The sequence below is a fragment of the Girardinichthys multiradiatus genome, chromosome 11 (assembly GCF_021462225.1).
Source record: "Girardinichthys multiradiatus isolate DD_20200921_A chromosome 11, DD_fGirMul_XY1, whole genome shotgun sequence".
NCBI lineage: Eukaryota > Metazoa > Chordata > Actinopteri > Cyprinodontiformes > Goodeidae > Girardinichthys > Girardinichthys multiradiatus.
The window spans coordinates 13828096-13853425 of record NC_061804.1 but is presented as its reverse complement, the minus strand read 5'-3'; the positions used below and the strand labels follow the sequence as shown (position 1 = coordinate 13853425).

At 38.5% G+C, this 25330-nt stretch overlaps 2 protein-coding genes across 6 annotated transcripts in view; both read left to right on the top strand.

The window, feature by feature from the left end:
• Positions 1-282: 282 nt before the first annotated feature.
• On the top strand, positions 283-5477 carry LOC124876633. 2 transcript variants are annotated; one of them, XM_047379565.1, is made up of 8 exons: positions 283-503; positions 1740-1843; positions 2033-2357; positions 3556-3690; positions 3814-3853; positions 4250-4302; positions 4381-4412; positions 4486-5477. In XM_047379565.1, the coding sequence occupies exons 1-8, from the start codon at positions 407-409 to the stop codon at positions 4867-4869; spliced, it is 1170 nt and encodes a 389-aa protein (XP_047235521.1). In that variant the 5' UTR covers positions 283-406; the 3' UTR covers positions 4870-5477. The 2 variants fall into 2 exon arrangements, with proteins under 2 accessions (XP_047235521.1, XP_047235522.1); XM_047379566.1 differs by lacking the exon at positions 1740-1843 and having other exon boundaries at positions 368-503.
• Positions 5478-5876: 399 nt separating this feature from the next.
• Positions 5877-25330, top strand: part of fnip1 (folliculin interacting protein 1) — a 44261-nt gene continuing 24807 nt past the window's right edge. Inside the window, exons 1-2 of one of the 4 annotated variants that reach the window (XM_047379124.1) lie at positions 5877-6077; positions 23199-23328. In XM_047379124.1, coding sequence (XP_047235080.1) covers positions 5986-6077; positions 23199-23328 — 222 coding nt within the window. In that variant the 5' untranslated portion in view covers positions 5877-5985. Of the gene's footprint in view, positions 6078-18785; positions 18903-23198; positions 23329-25330 lie in introns of those variants that run through there. The other 3 variants (XM_047379123.1, XM_047379125.1, XM_047379126.1) reach the window with 3 other exon arrangements.

The following is a 25330-nucleotide window of genomic DNA, read 5'->3' as shown; positions in this document are numbered from 1 at the left end:
TGTAAGGTAAATGTAAAAGTGACATTCTAACCCTGGCCCGTTTAATTTGCCACAAGAAGCCAGCAATTAACTTCCTAAAATTATTGAACCAGTTTGCATGAGGCGACAGATTTGCTGATATTTTATCTTATTTTATTTTTTTGTAAGAAACACGAATTTTAAAAAGAACATAATGATGGTAAGATAACTGACCCACACTCCAATCTGGACGGCGACGGCGACGTTGGCCAACCGCCATATAAACAAGAAGAAGAAGAAGAAGACCACTCAGGACAGGTGTGCTTGGTTGCTAGGCAACGCTTTTGGGACAGTGGCATTTGGCGGAATTTATTTTATAGCTAGTGGCGATTAATTTAAAACATGATCTAAAATAAGGAGTGGAATCTGAGAATCGGATTGAAAGGAAATGGATCAATACAAGCGCCAAGTTAGAGTTCGCCGTAAAAGCGGGTTTCCTTACAAACGAGATACACCTATAAGACCAGCGACAAGGAGGCGAGACAGTAAGAAACTGACATAAAACCACAGAAGATTTTAGCCAACTCTGACACTCCACACTAAGTGCTTATGTAGTTTATAATTTGGTAATTAGATAAAGCGCTATTTTACTGCATTTGGGAATCAAGGTCTAAACCACATAGAATATCTGAACCCAGACTAAATTAGTCCATGGTTTTTACGAAGTCTTTAGGTAATGTTTGCGATTTTGTTTTTTTGTTTTTAGTCTGTGAAGGATCTAAAAACAAAAAAAACTATAAAAGCCCGATTAAATTGCGTGTTTGTTTATTTGTTTTTATTTTTGACCAACTGAAATCAGGCCCATTCTCATAACTTTATAACCTTGACTGGCTAAATGTGATCTGGATTATTCTATTTATATGCTTCAAGTTACCATTTGTGAGATGTTATGTGCCTCCTTCTGTTCTAGGCCACTGTTGGGACCAGTTAAACAAAATCACAACACAAACATGTAAACTGGTTGCACCTAATTTGCAGAATAGTTTAGATCAAATTTGACTGTAGTATAATGGTTTTTTGAATTGCACAGGAAAGTCCTCAAAAGTCTCTACCAAAGTGCGAGAACTCACAAACCTGGGCTGCAAAACCAGAATAATGTCATTTTGTTTTGCGAGAGTGAACAAATTTCTCTGGTGTTGTAGACTATGTATAGGCTTTGAGACAAACCAATCCAATATAGAACAGACTAAACACTATATTTTTACTGGGCCCCAGACTCTGGAACTCTCTTCCTTTAGACTTGAGGTCAACGGACTCTGTAGTCTCTTTTAAAAGACATTTAAAACCATATATTTATTAATCTATTTTTTATTAATTTATCTTGTATTTTTAGATATTGTTAACTTTAGGGATGGTGTATTAGTTTTTGCATCTTGAAAGGTGTTGTATAAATAAAGTTTTACTTACTTTATATCGGTTGAACCTCAGATAAACTAAAGTGGTCCAGGTTCTTAAAATGCATTAAAATCACATATTTGATTCCAAAATTACTTTGGCTTAAAGATGAGCTTGATCTAAACGGGTCTAAATGCCACACAAGAATCTTCACAAATATACAAAATAATTTCACAAATCTGAGCAGGCATATTTTAATTCAGTCATGTTTTGACCATTCTCCAGAGTCCTTAACAGCTCACTTTAGAGTTCTCCTTTGAACATATAGGCAGAATATGGTAAATTAATGTCAGTCCAATATGACTCTCCTACTTCTAAACATTCAGCATATAAGAGACATCTGGCCATCAAACACTATGACTCATTACCAGAAGAGCCTGAGGAAGAAAAAATAAATAAACCCACAGTCAAACCTGTAAGCCCAGTGAGGGTAAGTGTGACTTGTAAAAGTTGAATATTTTCCTTTGATTTGTGGATTAGAAACACATTTTTTTTACCTGGACTTTCAAATTAGTTTTGATATGCCATTTTTAATATGTATTTCACGGTTTAAAAGGTTGTGGTGCTACTGAAAGTCTGTGTTTCTCAAGCTTGATTTATTTTGCTTTTACATTCACAGGTTGGTACATCTATGCCGTGCTTAAGCAGCTCTGGGTTTACTGAAAACAGAAGAAGCCAACCTGTTTCATCTGTTATGTCGAATATTAAAGAACCTGGCCACCAAAAATTATCAGGAAAACTTTACCCGACAGTTCAGGACGCAGTCATTCCAGAGGTCATTAAAGGTTACAGCACTACACAAAGTGGGACGTCTTGCATCATGGAGGCAGACTCAACTTTAAACTCAGAGGATGAGGATGAAGATGATGATTACATTTACTCCTCTGCCTCCACAACCCTTAGCAGCATTCCTTCCCCAGAGATCTTCAGAAAAGAAAAGAGTGGTATGTGTATGCATCCACGGTTTTATACAATGGTTTGGGAAAGTACATCATGAACATTTTAGCCATTTTGCAAGCCAAATGTCAATGTATTTTATGAGACAGGTCAACAGAAAGTAGGCCAGAAGGAAAACTATACATGGTTTTCATGTTATTTTACCACATCTAATTTAATCTCTGTTAATACAGCTAGTTATAGGAAGGCCTAATGAGTTTGATAAAGCACATCAATAAACACAGATCCAGACAAGTTTTCAAAAAGGTTTTGGAGTAATTTAAAGCCAGTTTGTGGTGTAAAACAATATGTAAAGTTTTGAACATCTCTCTGACCATTCATCATCTGAAAATGGAAAATGTATGGTACAAGTGCAAACCTATCAACACACAGACGTCCACTTAAATGAGCTCTTTCTACCCCCCCCCGTAAGGGAAAGAAGGTGCGCTTTTAAGCACTTTTAAGATGAGACCAAAATTTTACTTTTTGGCCTACATACAAAAAGCACATCACCCAGAACACAAATTCCTGCCGCGAAACATGGTGGTGGCAGCAACATGCTGTCGGGATGCTTTTCTTCAGCAGGGACAAGGAAGCTGGTCATAGTTGATGGGGGAAATGTATGGAGCTAAATACAGGGGAGACCTGGAGGAAAACCTGTTAGAGCCACACTATAGACTCAAAAGACTTGAGACTGGGACGTAGGCTCACCTTCCAGCAGGACAACATTCCTAAAACATACAGCTATGATCGAAACAGCTTAGGTCAAACCCTAGTAATGTGGTAGACTGGCCCAGTCCAGTCCAGTCCAGTACTCTTAAATCAATCAGTCCAGTACTAAATCCAGAAGAGAATCTGTAAAATGGCCAGAACTGATTTTTCACAGACATTTCCATCCAATCTTTCTGAGCTTAGAGAATTCTTTACATGAGCAACACTGGTAGAAACATACCCCACACAACTTCCGGTGGTAACTGCAGTGAAAGGTAGTTCTACAAAGTACTGTCATTTGACAGTTATGTGGTACTTTGTGTTGATCTATGACATAAAATCCCAATAAAATACGCTGAAGGTTTTGGTTGTAGCAAGAGACTGTGGAAAAGTCCAACACAGCTTAGTACTTTTGCAAGGTAAGGTATCCAACATGAATACGTAACAATGTAATCCTAATGAATGTTTCTCTCTTTGTTTGTCTTGTCAAAACAGTGGACACAGTGAGTCTGCCTAACGAAGATGAGTTGCTGGGTCTCCATATTCATGTGAAAAATTCCACTTTGTTGGAAGACAGCCATGCGGAGAACATTCACATGCATTATCCACCCAACCTTTCCACCATCATAGGTAATTCTTGAAAAACAAATGTCAACGCTTTTCTAACAGTACAAAAACCTATAATCGCATTTGTGAAAACATTTTTTTTTTTGATTGTGCATATGGAAACCAGCTAAATCTTTGTTTTTTCAGATGCTTCTACAATTCTTGCAGAAAAGAAATGTGAGATCAGGTAAGTGTTTTATTTTAAGTAAACATCTTAACTAGAGATTTAAAAATTCAGCTTTACCTGACCAGTACTGGTTAATGGTTGATTTGAGATTCAACATTATGTTTGTTATTTATCTGAGGTAGGGGTTAGTGATTTTGGATCCAATAGCGCATGGTGGAAGTTCAAGATTATTCCAGTTCCTGCAATGAAAGCATGTGTCCCTGGCTTCTATTTAAATTGTACTACTAATTTTACTACTTTTACTGATCAGGCTTAATGGAGGGAAAATTGGCCCTCATGTTTTTTTTTCTCTTTTGTTTACTTGGTGCAGGTCTCATGTGTCAAGAGAGCCGACACATTAAGTTACCTGTCGTAATGTGGTTAACTAACATTTGTTTAATTTTTGTTTCTATCAAGCTACCACAAAACTAAGGAAGAAACTAAAAAAGACATAAGCTCATGTAAATCAGGTAACATGCCAAATTTAATAAGACACATACTTTTACCTAATAGTGCATTATTTAATTTTCTTTTTTTTTTATATGCAGATCAAGCATTTGAGAGGAAAACCTCACCACAAGTAAGGTTTTTTATTTTTACTCATTTAAAATGTAAGGTTCATAATCATGTTCAAATATAAATCCTGTCCTTAGCTCTCGGAGAGAAAGCCCATTTTCTATAAAAAGAAGGTTTGGTTCAAAAGTCCCATCACAACTGAGATTCCAGAAGCCAAAGACATCACATCCTGTACACCGAGCAGCAACAACACCAGCATTTCCTCAAGCCCTCCCCAGAAAGTTAAGCCTCATCCCACAACATCCAGGACAAGTATAATCAGCTCTAATGATGAAACATTATCTCTTGCTGTGACGCTTAAAAGGCCTGTGAAAACGTGTCCGCAAAACGCAATGTTCTTTCACTTTGAGAATGATAGTGAAGGAGAGGCCTTTTTACAAAGGATGAGAGAAAGATCTGTCATACTCAGAAGTGCTGTTTTCCTTCCATTAACATTAGGCAGTCAAAACCCACAGAGTTAACCTACAGTTCAGTCTGAATTGTTTAAGTGAGAATGTATGCTAATAAGAGATAAGCAGTGAAGGTTAAGGAAATGGATGGATGGATAACGTACTTGGATGCGCAACATTAAGGTATGTGGACAAGTAAGCAGTGTCACTGTATAATATTTAAAAAGGAATAGCTACTGGAAAGACAGCAGTCCCACATTTATCTTTTTACTTGAACATGATCTAAGTAAGAGTTGAACTTTATTTTCTTTGCATTTTAATTACACTGTTTTAATGTCCCATCATATCTGGTACGAAGCGGTTTTTTTGATAGTTACTGTGAACAGTGTCTCAAAAATGTGCAGCTTTAATGCACTATTTTTTTTTTTATCGTGTTTGCAGATTCAAATGCTCAGCTGATCTTTGCCATTTTGCAACAATGGAATTAAAATGTGCACACCAAAATATACCCACTAGATGGCACATGTGTATACTTAATAACATTTACGAATATTCATGTACCAATTATCTTTTGTGTAAAAAAAATACGTGTGTGTGTGTATATATATATATGTTACTTTGTCTTTTCCATGGATTTTGCTTATTTCAAGGAAAAACTAAATTAAAATATGCAATATATATGTCGGATTTTCATTGTATTTCTGTGTAACTTTTAGCTTGCAAACTGACTGACTTAAGAGTCTAAAACCGTCTTCAATAAATAATGATTTTGCGGTACCTTGTGAAAATAAGTGTATATGATCACTTGTTTTTTACATATTTAACTGAGTACAACTAACTATATTTTTAATCTGCAAGTATTTATTGGATGCCTGTGTTGCCAGTTGATTAGAAGCCGAATTTGAAATGATTTCTGCGGTTAAATTTCACGCCACTGCAACTCCCGACAAAACATCAAAACAGCCAATGCACTTACCACGTGATTACCTTACCAAAAATATCAGCCAATCGCGTATTTTCCTTTTTAAGAGCCGCCAATCAAAAAACAGTAACAGATTACCAAGCAGCCCCTGTGACTAATGCTTGTCATATGACTGTGACACCCATGGAGACAATTACAAGGAACGAGATTCGCTCCTGGATGTGAAAACAAAATAAAGCTTGTATCGAATTAATTTTTGGTACAAAATGCCTCCGACTCTCTTTCAGAAACTTTTTAACAAGAAAAATGCGCTGTCGTCACCGCCGCCAAGATGTAGCAAGGAGGACCCAGCTTTCAGGTACCATTTTTTTTGTGTGTCAATGTTGTGTGTCTTAACGTTGGCAATGCTGACGTTATTTCTAATTTTTTGAGTTCGTTGTGTGGGTGTCTAACAGTTTTCGGGAGATATGTTTTAAATTAAGGACGGAATGCACGCAACGGATGTGTATAATTTAGTTATTTCAACTTCAGTGAGGCAAACTCCATGTAGACGTGGGAGACGTGTTGTGCCTGTTGGTACGGTTAGCTAACATGCTAATGCTAGCGCAGAGCGAGGCTGCAGCACGCGCTGTGATGGTTTCTTCATTCCTTAGCAACCACTTTTTGCTCATTTACTAAACCATTCTTGTTCCTCTGTTGTTTACCAACAATTACCAATAAATACTATGCATTTTAGGTTTGGTCTTATCAGCTAGTGTGTTAGGAGTTCCAGAAGCAGCGTCCTCTTTGTTTCTCCTCGTGTTTCCTAAATGAGTTATCCCCCTTTTGTTTTTGGTTACGGCTTTTATTTTACGCGTCCATGGTTATGAAAAATCATGCATTTGTGTTTCAACCGCTGCCTATTATTAGTTTAGATGGAGCAAAGCAAAAGTGGCTTCTCCAGATTTTTGTTCTCCGTCAGTGTGGTTAGCCGAGGGCAGCGTGTGCTATGATGTTGGGGTGAAGAGGATGTTATTGCTTCAGTTGGCCCCTTTAGATCAATCCCAGACCATGCATCTGATACAGGAGTGTAAAACAGTGTTCTGATAATCACGTGAGGGCTATTTATGTTGTTAAATTTTGGCATATGCTGCCATATGTCTACATTATACTAGTCCTGCATTAACAAAATGCACCGGGGTTTAAGCTCAGTTATGCACGTTCTGTAAATACAAGCTACAGCATAGCTTTTTTGACACGCTTAAATGTTTCAGATCACCAGATAAATTTTAGTTAGACAAGGGTTACCTGAGTAAATCCAAAAAGTATTTTTCAGATGAAGATTTTAAATATTAAGGGGTAAAACCTTTGCAAACCAACGTGCACCAGTGTGAAAAGTAATTGCCCTCTTATTAAATCATGAATTAACCGATTAAACAAATTTTCTTTAAAGATGAGTTTATGTCACACTCGGGCCTAATTGGTGCCAGACCTGAAGAATCTATACTTAAATACAATCTTTCTGACAACATGAAGGTACTAAAAGATCTAAAAAAGGTATCACATTAGGTCCCAATCTAAAGAAATGCAGGAACAAAGCTGTTGGCATGTATCATTCTGCACACTTGTCTTGCGAAATGTGAACCAAAACCATTATCCACAAATAGAGAAAACATAAAACAATGATGAACCTTCCCTTGATCGGTTGTCTTACCAAAATTACTCCAGGAGCACATTAACTTGACAAGAGAAATGCGTCACCACCACCACCAAGATGGAAGGAAGACCCGTTTGTGACGGTGTCACCAAAGAAACCAGTACATCCAAAACACTGCATGCATCACTTGCGTCAGTTAATGTGACTTGAGCTCAAGCGTAGTTGGGTTATGAAAGTGATCCGAAAGCATACCAGCTAGTCTACCTCTCAGTGGTTCAAAAATACAAAGGTTTTGGAGTGTTGTAGTCAAAGTCCGAACTTAAATCCCATCAAGATGCAGTACCATGGCGTGCTTAGAATTCCTCCAGTGTGTCTGAATTTAAACAATTCTTCAAATAAAAATAGACCAGGATTACCCCTGATCAAGCATTTTTATAAATGCTTGAAGATGCAGTTGTTGCCACCTGAACACCCTTGTTCATTGTATGGGACAATTACATTTTAAAATGGGGCGAGGAATGGAGGCTACTACACCTTTTCACTTGTTTTACAAATACATTTGTTTTTAAAAAAATAATTTTCAGCTGTGGAAACATGCAGCCGAGTTCGTAAACTAAATGGCTTCACCCATCACTCTTATTGGTTTGGTTGTGTCGGCCACATTTCATCATCTGAGAGAAAATACAATGCATACAGTTTTTTTCGCACTGACTGGTTGTGTGAAGGTAACAAGTAAGTTATTAAAAGTTTTTTATAAGGGCCAGCTTTCTCACAGATAACTGATACATTTCAGATTTTGGCAAAAAAAAAGTATTTTGTACAGCAATATTAGAGTAACGGTGGTTTAAAACTACTGTTGACAAACTACTGAGGGCAGTGTAGAGAGAACACACATCCCCATAGACGGAAGTGTTCTCTGAACACTCCTTTCTATACACAAATGACTGTACCTCAGTGGACCCTTCTCTCAGAAACTCCTAAAGTTTGCAGATGAGACCACTGTCCTTGGTCTGATCCAGGACAATGGCGACTCCCTCCCCCTCACCATCCTCAACAACAACGTGTCTACTGTGGATCACTTCCGGTTCGTAAGAACCACCCTTTCTCGGGACCTGAACTGGTCCTCACACCTGGACACTGTTTGGAAGAAGTCCCAGCAGAGATTGTACTTCCTGCAGCAACTCTAAAAGTACAACCTTCCAGAGGAGCTGCAGCTCATCGTCTACACTGCCATTATTCAGTGTGTCCTGTGATCATCCATCACTGTGTGGTTTGGCCCATCCACAACAGGACAGATCTAGACTACAGTGAAGAGTTGGGTCTGCAGAGAGGATCGTTGGGGCTGACCTTCCCTCCATCTGGGACTTCTGCACGTCTAGAGTCAGGAAATGGGCTGTTGACATCTCGGCAGACTCTGCACATCCTGGACCCAAACTGTAGAGTTTTAACTTCAGGTCGGCGCTGCAGACAACTCTTTGTAGCAACCAGCTGCCACAGATACAGTTTCTTTCCCCAGGCTGTCTCTCTGATGAACACAATGAACACCTTACAGGGACATGATTCTAATTACAATATGAGAGTATTTTAACTTCCTTAATTAGGGCAAAACCAATAAGTGGGGGACAATTCAGCCCATGTTTAGAAAAAATATATAATTCAAAAGTGTCACTTCCCTGTTTGGCAAAACAGTAGATAAGTGTCAATATACCTTTAGGAGGTATGTACCTTTGATTCAGTCATGCAGTTCTTTTATTATAATTGCTCATCTTTAGTGTACTTCTGTTTGCCTGTTGATACAAATAAATGTTACTACTAAGGGGACAAAAATAGTTTCAAAACAAACTTGGGTCTGGCGCACACAAAACATTTTTAAATTGTAAACAAGGATCTGATCCATGCAAATGTATTTAGCAGCAGCCATGTTTGTTTTCTTTCCGGTAATTTTACCGAATATTTTCTTTAAGGATCAATTACACCAGCACGGTAAGTTGCTACAGGTTGCTACTTTTTTCTGCTCTAATTGTCAGCCTCTACCATAACCTGTTATTGTTGCCCGCATTGGCCTCCAATGCATTTAGAACTAAACGGATTAATGGAGGGCGAGCGCAATGGTTTGTTTTGTTGCTTCACTATTTACTAACCAATTGAACTGTCAGCTGATTTTCTTGTGTCAATTCATACCTTAGTAGAATGGAGCGTTAAGTCATTAGAACTGAGCGTTGGGTAGTTCAGAACTGTGCAGATCTTGGTGGGGTAGTTCAGACCTGCAGAACACCATCATTGGGCTGTCTGGTCCAAAGCTAATATTTAAGCGATAGCATTATCTTATGCTGTGCGGGAGGTTTACCATTTCAGTGTTGCAGAAACAAGAGCCTTACTGACCTTTTCAAGTAGCAAACATCAGTGTCATTGTGTTAGCATGTGGCATCCTTCAGTATTTTGGTTTTTCCTCCAAAAAACACTTCTGCGTTTGTCTTGTCAGTTAAAGAGGGTCACGTATATATATATTTTTTATTTTCTGGATGTACTCGCCATATTAGCAGTGTTTAACACTTCCTGGTCAGGTGAGTGGCTGCAAGGAGGCGAGGGGCTGAGTGTCTGTTGTTGCAGCGCTGCTGTCGAAAGCGGTGCGACAATTTGGAAAAATGCGAGTCAGTTTGTATCTATTTTGACACATTAGTTTCTTCGAATATTTAATTTTTGTAATCGACTATTTTGACTACCCTAGTACATACAGGGGTTGGAGAATGAAACTGAAACACCTGTCATTTTAGTGTGGGAGGTTTCATGGCTAAATTGGACCAGCCTGGTAGCCAGTCTTCATTGATTGCACATTGCACCAGTAAGAGCAGAGTGTGAAGGTTCAATCAGCAGGGTAAGAGCACAGTTTTGCTAAAAAATATTGAAATGCACACAACATTATGAGTGACATACCAGAGTTCAAAAGAGGACAAATTGTTGGTGCACGTCTTGCTGGTGCATCTGTGACCAAGACAGCAAGTCTTTGTGATGTATCAAGAGCCACGGTATCCAGGGTAATGTCAGCATACCACCAAGAAGGACGAACCACATCCAACAGGATTAACTGTGGACGCAAGAGGAAGCTGTCTGAAAGGGATGTTCGGGTGCTAACCCGGATTGTATCCAAAAAACATAAATCCACGGCTGCCCAAATCACAGCAGAATTAAATGTGCACCTCAACTCTCCTGTTTTCACCAGAACTGTCCGTCAGGAGCTCCACAGAGTCAATATACACGGCCGGGCTGCTATAGCCAAACCTTTGGTCACTCATGCCAATGCCAAACGTCAGTTTCAATGGTGCAAGGAGCGTAAATCTTGGGCTGTGGACAATGTGAAACATGTATTGTTCTCTGATGAGTCCACCTTTACTGTTTTCCCCACATCCAGGAGAGTTACAGTGTGGAGAAGCCCCAAAGAAGCGTACCACCCAGACTGTTGCATGCCCAGAGTGAAGCATGGGGGTGGATCAGTGATGGTTTGGGCTGCCATATCATGGCATTCCCTTGGCCCAATACTTGTGCTAGATGTGCGCGTCACTGCCAAGGACTACCGAACCATTCTTGAGGACCATGTGCATCCAATGGTTCAAACATTGTATCCTGAAGGTGGTGCCGTGTATCAGGATGACAATGCACCAATACACACAGCAAGACTGGTGAAAGATTGGTTTGATGAACATGAAAGTGAAGTTGAACATCTTCCATGGCCTGCACAGTCACCAGATCTAAATATTATTGAGCCACTTTGGGGTGTTTTGGAGGAGCGAGTCAGGAAACATTTTCCTCCACCAGTATCACGTAGTGACCTGGCCACTATCCTGCAAGAAGAATGGCTTAAAATCCCTCTGACCACTGTGCAGGACTTGTATATGACATTCCCAAGATGAATTGATGCTGTATTGGCCGTAAAAGGAGGCTCTACACCATACTAATAAATTATTGTGGTCTAAAACCAGGTGTTTCAGTTTCATTGTCCAACCCCTGTGTATATATATATATATAGTTTCTTTTTAACCTTTATTTTATTTCCTCTAAAGTTTATATATTTATATTTCATGTCTGTATGCTGTGTGTGCTTGAACCCGCAGCCTCTTACTTTATGATGTAAAGTGTAATAGCTTGGCTTTAATTAATATTCAGAATCTGTATTGTAGAAATGATGTTTATATCGAAGTATGAAATTAGGAACGCAGATGGCTCAATTAAAATTTTTGGATGTTGTCTGTCGGACACAAATTTGTTCTTATAGAGGTATGCAGGATATAAGATAATGTATAAGATAATAGACATGTTTGCAGTCATATTGTGAATCCTATGTAGTAGGTGCAGATGGAAGTTGACTAAAAGTTAATAGAATAAAATAATTTTCCCCTAAAAGGGAAATTAATAAAGTATGGTAAAGGGAATAAGAACAGACGATGTTTGAAACATATTTTTGGGCAAAGATCAGAAGTGCATACAGCAAATGCAGAGCAGACTGTAATGTTACTAAGCAGCAACAAGCTTTGGAAGTGCTTAAGATTATACAGAACTTCACTGAGCAATGCGTCATAGAGCTGGTTAGCATGACACTCAATACTCCCTGAGATGATTTGCAGGCTCTATGCACATTGGTATGTTCTTGGCTCATTCTCGTTCAGTCAGGCATGCCACTTGGGGGAAGTGCTGTTTTTAGTTGTAAATAACTTTTTTAGTGAAAGATACTGCTCCCACCACATATCTGTTGGTAGATATAATTACTTGCAGACCTCAAAGCTCACCTCTGTGTGGTGCTGATTGCACTTTGGCCATCGTCTGTGCCAGAGCACGTTCCGTGGCTGTAAAGGTGCCATGGTCTGCGCCAACAACAGAAATGCTGTGTGTGTGTGGACTAAAGGGGGTTGGGTGCCTGGCATCAGTCTTAGAGCAAACAGACAGTCAGCAGGCGTTTCTGTTAACTCAGTGGTCAGCTGTGCTCTCCATACCTCTGGCGTTGGCTCTCCATTCATCAAGCATGAAACGGCTCTGGAGGAGGGAAATCTGTGAGATGAGATGTTAGAGAGGACACTTTAAGAGTTGGACAAAAATGGCGGTGCTTCTTCAAGTGAGAAATGATTTGGATTACAAAAAAACTTGTGGATGAGAGGAGTTTTAAGAGTAAAGATAGAAGAATGCAATGGATGGTGAAACATGTTGAATCATTGAATTGTTTTATACTTGATGGTTTATGATGTAATTAGTGAAAAAAGGTTAGATTAGTGAGTGGGTATATGGTAGTGGACTGCTGAGATGGGGAGATTTATATGAAGGTACTTTGTCTGTTGAAGGGTTCTAAGTAAATTTAGATATTTCAGTTTTAATTTCTGCCCTAAAAATGTCCTTTGATATAATATCTTAATTCAGTGATTGTGCCATGAACTACAAACTTTTTTTTTTGCACACTCATTGCCCCCTGCGTAATGTCTCACCTACCAAAAGCACTGTCAGACCACATCACTGTGGCTTCCAGAATACCACAGCGGGCAGCAGGTTGGATGACCCTCGTGGGGAAGCCTAAAAAGCCTCTCCTCTTTCCATGGCTGCAGCACCTGATCAGGGACGGCATACTGTACATTTCACCGAGAGCCTTTGGCTTATCCTTAACCTGTCACAGTCCTCTCTGCCCATACTCACGTTGGTTGATTTGACAGGCTGTAGGAAACCGCACTGCTCCGTTTGACTTGGGGGGGGGAAACACACCCACTTATACATTTGTTTTTGTCACATGTGGTGTCTTAAGTGTTCAAAATTATTTTAGCTTAATAATAAAAGTCTTGTCTTACAGTACCTGTTTTCCCCAATACATAATTAATATTATAGGATCAACTATATAATAATTAATGCAAGATTTCATTTAGTTTTACACGGTGATCTAAGGTTTCCCTTATATTTAGAATTGGATGACATGCATGCTACGTAGCAAAACATTCTGCCGGGTCTGGCTTATTTATAAAGGTTCTTTTCTTTTTTGATGGTTCAGAAGTAGTGTTTCAGGTTGCTGATTGGCGTGGTATCCTTCTTTCACTGCATAGTTTCATAACTCTGTGTGTCATGTGAGGCCTTCATCAATCTCTCCCTGTCAGGTTTGTGGAATGATCACATGACTGCGTGTTCAGTCACTGGCACAGAGCTGAGTAGGATAAGATGAGTCATTTGGATTTGTTGATTAAGACTAATAAGCTTTTTGGTGTAGTCCGTCAGACTTCAAAAGCAACATAAAAAACTGCCTTGTGCATTTTTGGCATTTCTGACAATACATTTCATGTGACTTGTTCACAAGATGTGAATTGTATTTGTGTTTTCTTGTTATGCTGCCTGCTTGGAGTAATGTGTCATGGGACTATTGTTTCTCTAAAAGCCTCTAAGATAGTTCCACATATTCAAATATTTCATTACACCTCAAACCTAAGTCTTTTATATGATCCCTTTTTGCTTCCATAGTATCGTATCTTTTTTACCTGTGGTCATCTCTCTGTACATGTACTCTAGGGTTCTTCAAGACCGTTTTCTAAGGAAATAACTCCTGCACTCTATTTGCCAAACTGCTCACACTTTACATATTTTTATTGTTTGTGTTATTGTTGTCGGTCTTGTTCACTATGACGTGCTGCTGCCTTCTTGCCCAGGTCACCCTTGTGAAAGAAGTCTTTCATCTGGTTAAATGAAGGTTTAACAAAAAAGGGCTCCACTTAACTATATGAAGTTCACTTGATTTATTGCAAACTTGACTTGAAGGACCTAAAATACAAGTAGAGAATGATGACTGCAGGTAAAAGGACACCGCATTTTGGGAACAAGGAAGGAATCCAAGCAAGACCTATCTGCTATCAGTCTTTTAAAATGAGATGGAACTGAGCAAAAGGGCTGTTGGCACATTTAATTTTATAAATGTTAACTTTGTAGGCATTATTTGCTGTCAAAACTTTGATGGGACAGAATAGAGATGCACAAATCAAGGAGCCAGAGATGGGAATCATGTAATTTTCTCGAGTCTGATTGGTAATCAGCAGATAAACAAAAATTGACCTTTTTTTTTTTTTTTACTGATTGAATCTATCAGAACCAAGAACTTCCATTTACTTCCATCCCATTTTCAAGTTAAATAAATGGAATTAGTGATGGTGAGGGGCATATTTTTGATAAACTAAAAACATTCCCCTATTTAAAAAAAAAACTGCAGCACATTGTCATCATATATTATGAAACTTAAAAACAATTCAAAATAGCTTAAAATCATAATGGGCAGGTCAGACCTCGAAAAAACAGGAAAGGTGGATTGGCCAAGGAAAGCCTGATCGTACCTCTTGCACTGAAAATTGAACAGTGCAGTTAGCAATTAAACATGTCTTTTATGAACTAAAATTCTTAATTTTCCTAATTTGATTGTTCCTACCTCTTAATTTGAGATGATCGGAGTGGCCTTTTCAGTGTCATTATTTAGGTTTATGTAACAACTTGCCATGAAAATCTGTGCAACCTTTGTGCTGTACTAGTTTTCTGACATAAGGGTCCACTCTATGCATCGGCACTCTTTATGAAGTATAAAGCAGTATGTATGATTTCTTGACTGTCTCGAAAGAAGATGCGAGATGGATGCGGTTAGCTGAACGTTTCACTTAGCTTTGTTTGCAGAAAAATGGTGGATTCAGCCGCGTGCATTTCTCACTAATTAGGGTTAATGATTCAGTTCCGTAGCTGAATTGTAGATCTGGTCTCACTTTTTCTGCTGCAGGAAAGTTGAGACTTTCGGGTTTTTTAAGCTGCAGCACACAAGCACAACCACCTGTTTTTTGTGTTCAAAAACTGCGGTGGGAAACCTTGCATTGACATTTGCCTCCTGTAGATAAAAGAAACTCAATAATGTCAACCTTGGTTTCATTTTATTGTGCAATCAGGGTTTATGCTTTTGGAGTAGTCTAAACATGTTAACTTCATTCACTTCACTATATGACAGCCTTCAGTTCAGCTTGAAGGGAATGCCTTCAATGGTTTTCTCAGAATTTGCTGTTAATGTGCAAATTTACAGCCTATTAGAATGATGCATTTACATTTATGTTATGGCATTATGTGGCAGGCATGTCGTTTTTACGTGAATGCTGCAGGCCTGCCAAGGTTCTGTAAAGACAGCGGCTGTCGTCGGCTTCCCATCAACACTATTTTGAGTGGCCATACTCAAGCTTCTAAGAACTGCAAGGGGACATGATAAAGATAAACATATACGAAAATCAAATGTCGCAAATCAAACATGGCTGTACACAGTTCCATGTTTATAATCTGAACAGATCTAAATTCCCTCCCTTTTTTGTAAGGATGATAAATGTGGTGCTATTGCTTTGTGGATTTCAGAGTAAGGAGATTGTCTCGGTTTGTGAGAAGTTATGAAAATAGCAAACTTTGTAGGTTCATACCACTTTCACAATTCCACAAATGGAAATGTAACCGTAACTTCAGTTTCCTCTTTTAGAAATGATGCTAATACTTTATAATAAGGCAGGAGGAGATTAATAACCTTTGTGCAGAGGTTTTTATACATTCTGTTTCTGTCATAATACAAGAATTTATCAGTTAGAAATTTGTTTTTTTGTTTTTTACATTTAGTTTTTACCCAATTTATTTATTTATTTTTTAATTTTCTCTCAAAAAAAATAATAATTTTGTTTCGTGGTGTGTCTCAGAGGGTTCACAGATTGTGAGGTATCTTGTCTGCGGTGAGCCTAAAAGTCAAATGAAAGACTCGTTGCCTAATTAACCTACTTTCAGTTGCCGGATGAGTGAGAGAAAGAAAGAGGAGCAGTTAATATTTAGGATTTTGTTCAGCACATTCAAAGCCTTACATTTCACACCTGAAAAGAATCCTAAGATAGCTTTTCTGCTACTAAAGTCTTAATTTTCCAACTTCAACACTTTGTATTTAGACGTTTTAACATGGCTTCCACCCCTTTTGTTCATGTGATTCTGTGAGAGACAGTCATGCATTCACTACTGTCAACACTCCATCACTCCCTCCCTGCCATAAGGTGCTGATTCAGAAGCTGTTTGACAGGAATAAACTAATACATATTTACTCACTAGGTAAGAAGTAAAATGGACTTTAAAGGTGGAATTTCAGATGCAAATTATGACTCGTATTTTAGCTGCTTTGTGTAGTTTTAGTTAAAACATATTCTAATATATATACTCTGTAGTTTATCTTTACTTTTAAGTGGAGTAACATTTGTATTGCACTTTACAAAGATATTTTAAAATTAAAAGAACTCAAGTTCCAGACTGTATAGAAATAAATGAATCAGTTGGCAAATAAATATAGAGGGTAAAGGATGTATGTGTGTCTTTCTTTTATTCTTCTTTTTTTTTTTTTCTGCACCAGAGGCCTTTATTTTTCAATATTTCTGGCAGTAGGGAGACAGGAATTAGGGGGAGAGAGAGCGGGAAGACATTCGGCAAAGGTCTCTGGGCCCGGGACAGCCGCTTCGAGGACTGTAGCCTCTATACATGGGTCGTACGCTTAACCCCTACACCAACAGTGCCGTGCCCAGGACCTATGTCTTCAGTAACCTTTTAAGCATCAACAGCTTAGCATCATATGACTGCTGGAATGCAGAAGTCATATATTCTACTCAACATGACTGTCTGTTTTCAAGATAAAGATAAGAAAGTGCCTGTGGCAGTTTGTAAAGTATGTATGGGGCCTTATTTTTAAGCTAACCATTTATTTTTCAGTCGCTCCAACAATTGTTTTGGTGATGAAACATTAGGATTTAGACCCATGCAAGGCTGTATTAGGAAAAAGTTTAAACTTGAGAATCTGGATATGTCATTTTCTGGGTAACTTCTTGTCAACAATGTCTCCATTGAAGGTTTGACTTGCCAGTACTCGATTAAACACATTATGCATCTGGCAGTTTTCCAAAGCAAAGGGGCCCAGTTGGTGACTAAATGCAACATTGGAATGGAGTCAGGACAAAGTGGTTGAAATTGGGCTTTGAGAATATTGTTGAGATATCACACATGTCCAAGCAGGGTTTTTAATTTTTATCTTCTAAATGACAACGGTGATCCTGTTTGCATGTTTAGTATTTTCTTGAAAACTTTACACAGTATACATTAAATATCAGTTCCATGCATCAAATTGTAATGACCCAAAAGGTTAAAGAGATGACTTTTTTAGGATGTTTGTGTTTTTATATTCTGCAGCAATCTGATCAAGTCTATGCAGTCCTGTTTTATGACGGGTCTAACATTCACGTCAGAAATTTTACAGAAATGTTAAGACAACACCACCTTTGGACCCAACAGTGTCCTTTGCAGCACACAGCCGGAAGAACGTCACACAGCTTGGACGGTGGGGATGTTTATATAACCACACACACACACACCACAGTGTGCATGTGTGTGTGCCCAACACACACATGCACAGATGTTCCAGTGGCAACCCAGAGAGAGCTGTGGCTCTTTGAGGTCAGCATAGGCTGATGTCAGACTCAAAATAGTCTAGGAAACTAGACTGCTTTGTTATAACAACGGGAGGGTATTGTTTAGATTGTAACACTCATGCCTCTCTTATTAATCCGGTTTATACAGCCAAAATTACTCTAGTTTGCTTTATTTTTTCTAATGTACATTTAGATACTTTAAAACATAAATATTGTATAATGTACCTGAATTTAGGTGCATTTACATCACTTGATGTTGTCTTGTGGTTTAGCCAAAGAAAAGCACCTAATTCAAAAGATAACACTTAGATCTTGTCTGCACATAAAACAGCATATTAAAGAAGCTTTGGTACATGCATTTTAGCTGTATTTTAGAGATTTATTACGCAGATCTCTTTTTCAACAGGTAATGTGGAATTTGAAAAAGAATGTTTTAAAGAAACATTGATTTTACTAAATCTATATTTTTTTATATTGTGCAAAACTGAAGGTGCTCTTTGGGTATGTACTTCAAAGGCTTGAGCTTAATAAGATGGTTTCTTAAAATAGTTTGTCATCATGAATTATATTTTGTCAGTGTGTCAAAGGTATAATCTGGGTATTCCAAAGCCTTAAAGAAAGCTTTTGCAAATAATTAAAATTATGTTTAAGCATTAAATTACCTTGTGTTTACTCGGCAACATCTTGAAGGTCTTTGTCTTTTAGCATTTTGTTGAGAGCCAGTAATTGAACATTTACATTTGTTGGATTAAGACAGAAAGAAAGGGAAGAGGAAAGACAAGCGAGTGAGGAACAAAAAGAGTCGGATTAGGAAACAATACACAAACAAATCCCCTCTGTCACTCTTATCTCAGCGCTTTCTGGCCGTCAGCAGTCCAGACCCGCTGCTGTTGCTGCCTCTGTACTGTCCAGCACACACAGTGTTGCTGTGATCACCTGATAGTCTCATGTTGTTGTGTGAATTTAGTCCGCTGCTATTCTTAGACCCTGCTTTGGCTGGCAGTGGAGAAGCAGAGAGGAGAAACAGAGTGGGAGAGGGCTGGGGAAAGACTGGCAGACTCGCGATGATGCTCAGGTAGGAGTGGGTAATGTTTTAACCTGGCTTACGTGCATCCAGGAGGACATAGCTGGTTGTTAGGGTTTCGGAACAGCATTTGCACGCATAGATTTAATTAATTTATTTTTGCCAGGGTCTTTGCAGTCTCAGCCATCTAAATGGTTGGCATTACCAGTTTGAAGTGGAACGGGAGATGTTTTTCTGGTCAGGACTAACTGCTTGATGAACAAACCTAACGCTATCAGTCTCGATCATGTGGGTTACGAGGATTGTATGAAAGCATGCCTTTTGAATTTAGCATAAATACAGGTTTGGATGGAGTTTATCCTGTACTTTAAAGATTGTTCAAGTCACACTTGATAAGTTTCTTAGTGAAAACAACAAATAATTTAGGTTAGGCAGAGAGCTGCTTTGTTTACCACTTTGAATTTTATGATTGAACAGAGTTGGTTGGGCTATTTTAATCAGCAGTAAGTGAATACCTTTTAATACCTGTCTCCTTGAGAAACTTTGAGTCAGACTTGATTTAAACAATTGAGGTTAGATGAGCTTAAGAGCGCAACAGTCATGAAGTCATGTGCTGCTTTTATGAATGACTCTCTTTTCTGCTCTCAGTGCTGATTGTCACACGGTGGATGGATACATCCTCCTCTCATGTTTTTCCAACTTTCTTTCTGATGTTTCTGCCTTTGTCAGATGTTTATATTAGGTTCAACGTTTCATTTTTAGTGGGCAGTTTGAACTGGCCAAGTTAATCCTGTTAAGTAGTTGAAGTCCCTTTTTGTAATGTAGCTTTGCACTTGAGTGATCCATTTTCTGTATGCATTTAGAAGAGAGCATAATCACATGCAATGATTCAGATAATAAACAAGCATGATGGGCTTTTATTGTGGATTGTTTCAAAGAATTTATTTTTTGATTTTTTTGATTTGGTGTTTAAAAGAAAAGATTGAGCAACTAAATCAATCAGCCACAGAAGATTGATATTTGTCAATTTGCCCCCCCTTGGGGGGGGGGGGGGGGGGGTGGTCTATAAATGCATCAAGCAACAAAGCAACAGCACTTCCAGTACACTGATGTACTTTTTTTGTTTAATAAAAATCATGTAAAGGTTAAAGACATATGCTTTGATGCATAAAAGGGGGTAATCAATTGATGTATTTATTTTCTTAAGGACATTTATCTTTTGTGTCAGCATTTATTAAAAAATTTAGTTGACAGGTCAGGGCGCAAAGAAATGAGTTACCATTTCTAGATATTAACAGTCTTCAGTATCATGGTTATTCTATTCATGATACTGAAACAGCTTCAGTTGCTTTTTATTTGTGCATTTGAAATTTGAAGATAAGTATGTATCTTTTTTTTATTCCAAATAAATTTGAATTAAAATTGTAACAGTCGTACTTGAAAGAAGCGGTTTCCTGAACGTGTCAGCCCATACGACCTGTACAAAGGCCAGATTCATAAATAAATCACTCAGTAGCAGCAGTAGCCCAACTGCAAGCATGCACATTAAACACCACCCCAAGAAATCGTGCATTAAAGTCTAGGAGGTCCATATTAACCCTGCTCTTTACAATGAAATTTGAGCCCATTATGTAAGCTGGATAGGGTTTATGTCACACAGTAAGGACTCACACTTGCTTATAGATCAGGCCTTCCCTCGGATACAAGCCTAAAACGGAAAACTGAAGATGGCTTTTGTTTTTGTAAAGTCGTCTGACAGCTTGTGTCTAATGGAGCAACGTTTGAACTGTGTAGTAACAGACTAAAACAACAATCTCTGTTGTTATTTTTGGATCAAAATAAAATTCAGCATTAAAAAAGGTACAAGCATTTGGGTTCATTTGTAAGAACATGTTACATGTCTTAACAGTGAGCTAGTTAGGTTGGACACACAAGCACCGTTTGGAGCCTCCTAAACAGACAGAGGTGTGTTTAATGAGTCAAATAGTCGGCTGCAAAAGGCAGAGATGTCGCCCTGTTCTATTCTTAACAAATCCTGAAAAAAATGTATTTATGTTCTAGCAGGAGTCAAGCTTATGGACTTTTTTATTTTTCAAGTAGTTCTGTCGTAGTTGAGCCAGCAGCATGTAGCATTCAGATCTCGACAAATGTAACGTTTTTACCATTTCCTTGTTTAAATTCCTTTTGACAATATACTGGATAAAGTTTTAGTGTCCAAAGTTGTCTCTGAATGGGTGGAACATGCAATAACACTTTGTTGCCCCTCCCCTGCCTGTTGATGCACACTGCCTGTCAGCTGGTTGAGAAAAGGCTCCTACACTGTTTTTGTTGCTTGAATGCTTTTTTTGTTTTGAATTAGTGCAAATACATAATTTAAACTTTATTTTGTTTACATTTTTCTTCAGTATTTTGTTTGATAGAAAAATAGTGAGGCAAGCCATTCTCAATGTACCATATGGCTTTATTTGAAGATCTAAGGAATACGGCCCAAAAATAGTCAGTGTTATATTGTTTGAGCAGCAGTGGAAATACTTACTGCTTCTCTGTTTTTAAATAAATGCAATTAAATCATGTTTCTACAATGGTTCATATTTTTGGTGTAAATACTGGGAAACCTTGCTTTTGTTCTCATGAATATCATATCCATGCTTTGACTTTAAAAAGAACTCCTCGTCTCCTTTGGTCACCTTCATCACTAGATCATAAACCGACTCCCATGTGCATACAAACCTGCAGCAACTGGTCTTTCCTGCCCTTTTAAGGGTCCCTGACCAAAAACTGAGATGGTGCTTATAAGCATGAAATTATATGTTGGTCTTGTGAAAGTAATTGTTCCTTTTTATTACCTTTCCTTTTTAGTTAGTGTACTTTCCACAGTTGTTTAGAGACAGTCACTACTTCCAGTTAATAGACTATATTTAGGGTGGCTCTGTGTCCGCTGTAAAAGCTAGATGAGTGACTGTCATCACTTACACCAATCGCCAGTCATCTTAATAGCTCATAGTAAATCATTCAGGTCGAAGGGTCTATCAGAGTTTGCTGAAGGGCCACAAATAACCACAGTGATTTGTAAATGCTGCTGCATTCTCTGTTATTGATAAGGCAGGCTAAATTACGTTAAAGTGCGGGAAGCACTGCGGTTCATGTCAGCAAGCTTTCAAATAACACCTTTTATTCTCAAGACATCTGATGCATTAGCAAATCTGAATGTATCACAAGGTTTTCCTTCACTCAGCTGGTCAGAGACTCTAATCCCATGACTCGTAGTCACTCTGCAGTTTCATCTGTGAATAACTGCCTTGAGGCTTGTGAGAAGAAATAATGACTCAGACATTCTGACGGAGTTGTAGGCGAGTGATAATGGCTCATACTTTAGTTATGTTGTACTGTATAAAGCTGAGTACAAAAATCTAGATGTAGCATGTACACATTTTTAAGAAAGAGGCTGCTTTTCTGTTTGGGTAAATCTGTGATGGAAGCTGGTTATAGTGCTCTTTGTGGACCCCCTCTCCCTGCATGCCGAGGTATGAGATGGACGAGTGGCAGCTGTGGCATGGACTTTGCTGTGTCTGCCATGCCCAGTGCAAAAGATGGCAGCTTTAACCGTGTTTATTACCAGCTTGCAAGTACCCCATATTTACATTTCCCCACATGCTTAGCATCTCTAGAAATTGTCAGTCATCCGGATCATGGAACATTTTGTCTTAGTTCGTAACACTTGGAATATACTAGCCAACGATTATTGCCCTCCAAGCAATTCTTTGTGACATGAATATTGCGCAGACTGATATTGTGATGACAATATATTCGCGATATGTTATGCAGCCCTAGCTTAGAGCGTAGAGCCCCGTGTGGACATTTTGTACTATAGAAACCTGAACATATATATATTTCACATTTTGTAAGTATCTTGGTGTAATTTTAAGGTAGATCTACATAATTTGTAGTAATGCTGTAAATAATGTTATAATTGTACATCTTTTTAATATTGTCAAATGTGTAACACAAAACCTTGTAATATTGTTCTTCAGTTTGAAACTACAGTTTAAGCGTAATATTGCCAATTGGATGTTGCATTGACCTTATTAAGTCGTTTGCAGAATCTAAAGCTTCACATGAAAATATGTATTCAAAAATGTGAGATGTTTTTCCTTTTACTGGAAGTAATTTCACCTTCTTGCCAGCATAGGGGTTTAGGTTTATGACTAATTTTTTTTTAATCATTTTTTTTTTTTCCCTCTCCATCTTCCATCCTTTTTTTTTTTTTTTTTCAATCTTCATCTTCCTCTGCCATTTTTCTTTCGCTTTTGATCCCGTTTTCCTGTATCAATCAATCCCTCCATTTAGCTGGCCGCTTCCCCAGCTGGAGCCCAGTCAGATCAGACTCATCGTGTACCAGGACTGTGAGAGGCGCGGCAGAAATGTCCTCTTTGACTCCAATGCCAAGAAAAGGGGCACGGAGGACACCCCAATTACCGTGAGTCACGTGTTCACTTTGTTTCTGTCCAGCATCTTTCCGAGGCCCAGCTTTGCTTTCTATAGTGATGGTAGTTTGTCATTACTATCATGTCATAGTACTCATTTTGAAGATCTTTATCTGTATTTATTTGTTGGTGCTTGTTGTGCAGTTTAAATTAAATTAATTAATTAGTCTATTAATTAACACATAAATGGAAGTGAGTAACTTGGATCCTACAAAACCTACAGAACAAGGATATAAACAATGGGAATGGAATCATTCATTATATTTTTATCTATCCTGCAATGAGCAAGGATTACTTATTTATATCTGAGGCAGAGGTGACACAGCGGTGTGAGAGACTGGTTCCTATAAAACAGGGTTTTACTATTATTTCCAATCAAAGAATATAGGGTTAGATGCGACATTTTAAACATTTCCTTGACAGTGCTTGAAGGCTAAAAGGACAAAACCGATCAGCTTTTCCAGTTAGCTTTTCTGCTATCTGCCCCAAGTCGCTGCATTCATGTATTGGAAAAAGATCAGATTTTTCTTTTTCTTCAACATACATGTAAAGTAGTTTTTATGTGTTAAGTATGTGTCTCCAAACAAGCAACTCTGTGGCCTCTTTTTGTGGTTGTTAACCCTGCAGTGTTTTGCTGTCTGTTGCCGACCGGTTTGTTCTGGTGCTTTTATCTCCAATAATACTAGAATCAACTGACCGCCTGTGTACGCAACATCCTTTCATTCTCACATGACTTGTTATTCACTGTTTATTGTTTCTTCCTCCTAATATTGGTCTTAGTTTGTTTTTCTTGGCTATCTCTTTTATTTCTTTTAGAGAACTAGATCATTCTCTCTCGTTTCAAGTTTGTACATCGCCTCTCTTACTTTCTGTGTCTTGTGCTGTTCACTTCTTTGTAATTCAGTAATTTTCTCTAAGATGCCACCACCTCATTCTGCCCCTTTGGTTTGCATATGCTTTTCCGTGTCCCCTCTGTATTGCTGCGGCTTTTCTTGCCAGATTAAGTGCCTTATCTTGTCCCTAACTTTGTTGCCCCACAGTTTCATGGTTGTTTTCTGCAGCTTTACAACACGCCACAAAGTAATCTAAATCAAAACAAAATATCAACTTGTTTTACCCCTAGTATTTACTTGGGCAACTCATTCAAATACTACTGTCACCACATTAAAAAGTATAAATCTGTCAGAAATGCTGCAGGAGTAATACTGACATATTAGGGCTTGTTTTGCTTGAATAGTTTTGTTGCATTCTGCAGTTTTAAAACTTTGCAAGGTTTTATCACATGACTTTTTTTTTGGATTGTTTTTATTTGGCCATACCAACAGCTCAACCTGCAACACGGGTATGGGAAATGAAGAAACAGTTTAATAAGTAACCGAGAGAGGGCATGCGTGTCATGGTTCACTAGGAATCAGGAATAAAAATGAAATGCTGTCCAGAAAAACATCTTTGAAAAAATATGCAAGACAACTGAATATTTGTGCTTTAAGAGGGAAATAAACAGCAGGAGTTAAAGAAGGATGTGGAGCTGGAGTGGTGGACGGTAGGGAGAGAGAGAGTCAGGGAGTGATTGCAGCGCTGCTCAGTCACGAGTTCTCTAGGAGTCATATGACTGCCAGTCACATGCTGCTGAACTCTGTATACTCCTCGCACTGCACTGCAGCAGACAAGCACACACACCCATGTGCATACTTGAACACAAGCTCCCTCTGAGTCATTACAGCTTTATTATCATGTAAGTGTCGGTGTACTGCAAAATGTCATAAACTTGATGGTGGACAAAAAGATTGCACAATTATCTGGACTTGAGTTGGTTGCGGCAGAAGAAACAACTATTATCTTTGCCACCATCTGCTTGTTTACCCTCTGTGCACTCATTCCTTCTGTCTTTTACATGGGCTACAACTCTGGTTTCAGCTGAGCTACTAAAGCTGAGCTGAAATGTACACACTCACACACGCCCTCTGCCTCCCAAATGCATTCCTCCTGAATAGG

Excerpts from the sequence above, each read along its gene's own strand:
- LOC124876633 (XM_047379565.1), top strand. The coding sequence starts at position 407 with ATGGATCAATACAAGCGCCAAGTTAGAGTTCGCCGTAAAAGCGGGTTT. Across the intron at positions 2,358-3,555 it reads CTTCAGAAAAGAAAAGAGTG|TGGACACAGTGAGTCTGCCT; the intron begins GTATGTGTATGC and ends TTGTCAAAACAG. Across the intron at positions 4,303-4,380 it reads CATAAGCTCATGTAAATCAG|ATCAAGCATTTGAGAGGAAA; the intron begins GTAACATGCCAA and ends TTTTATATGCAG.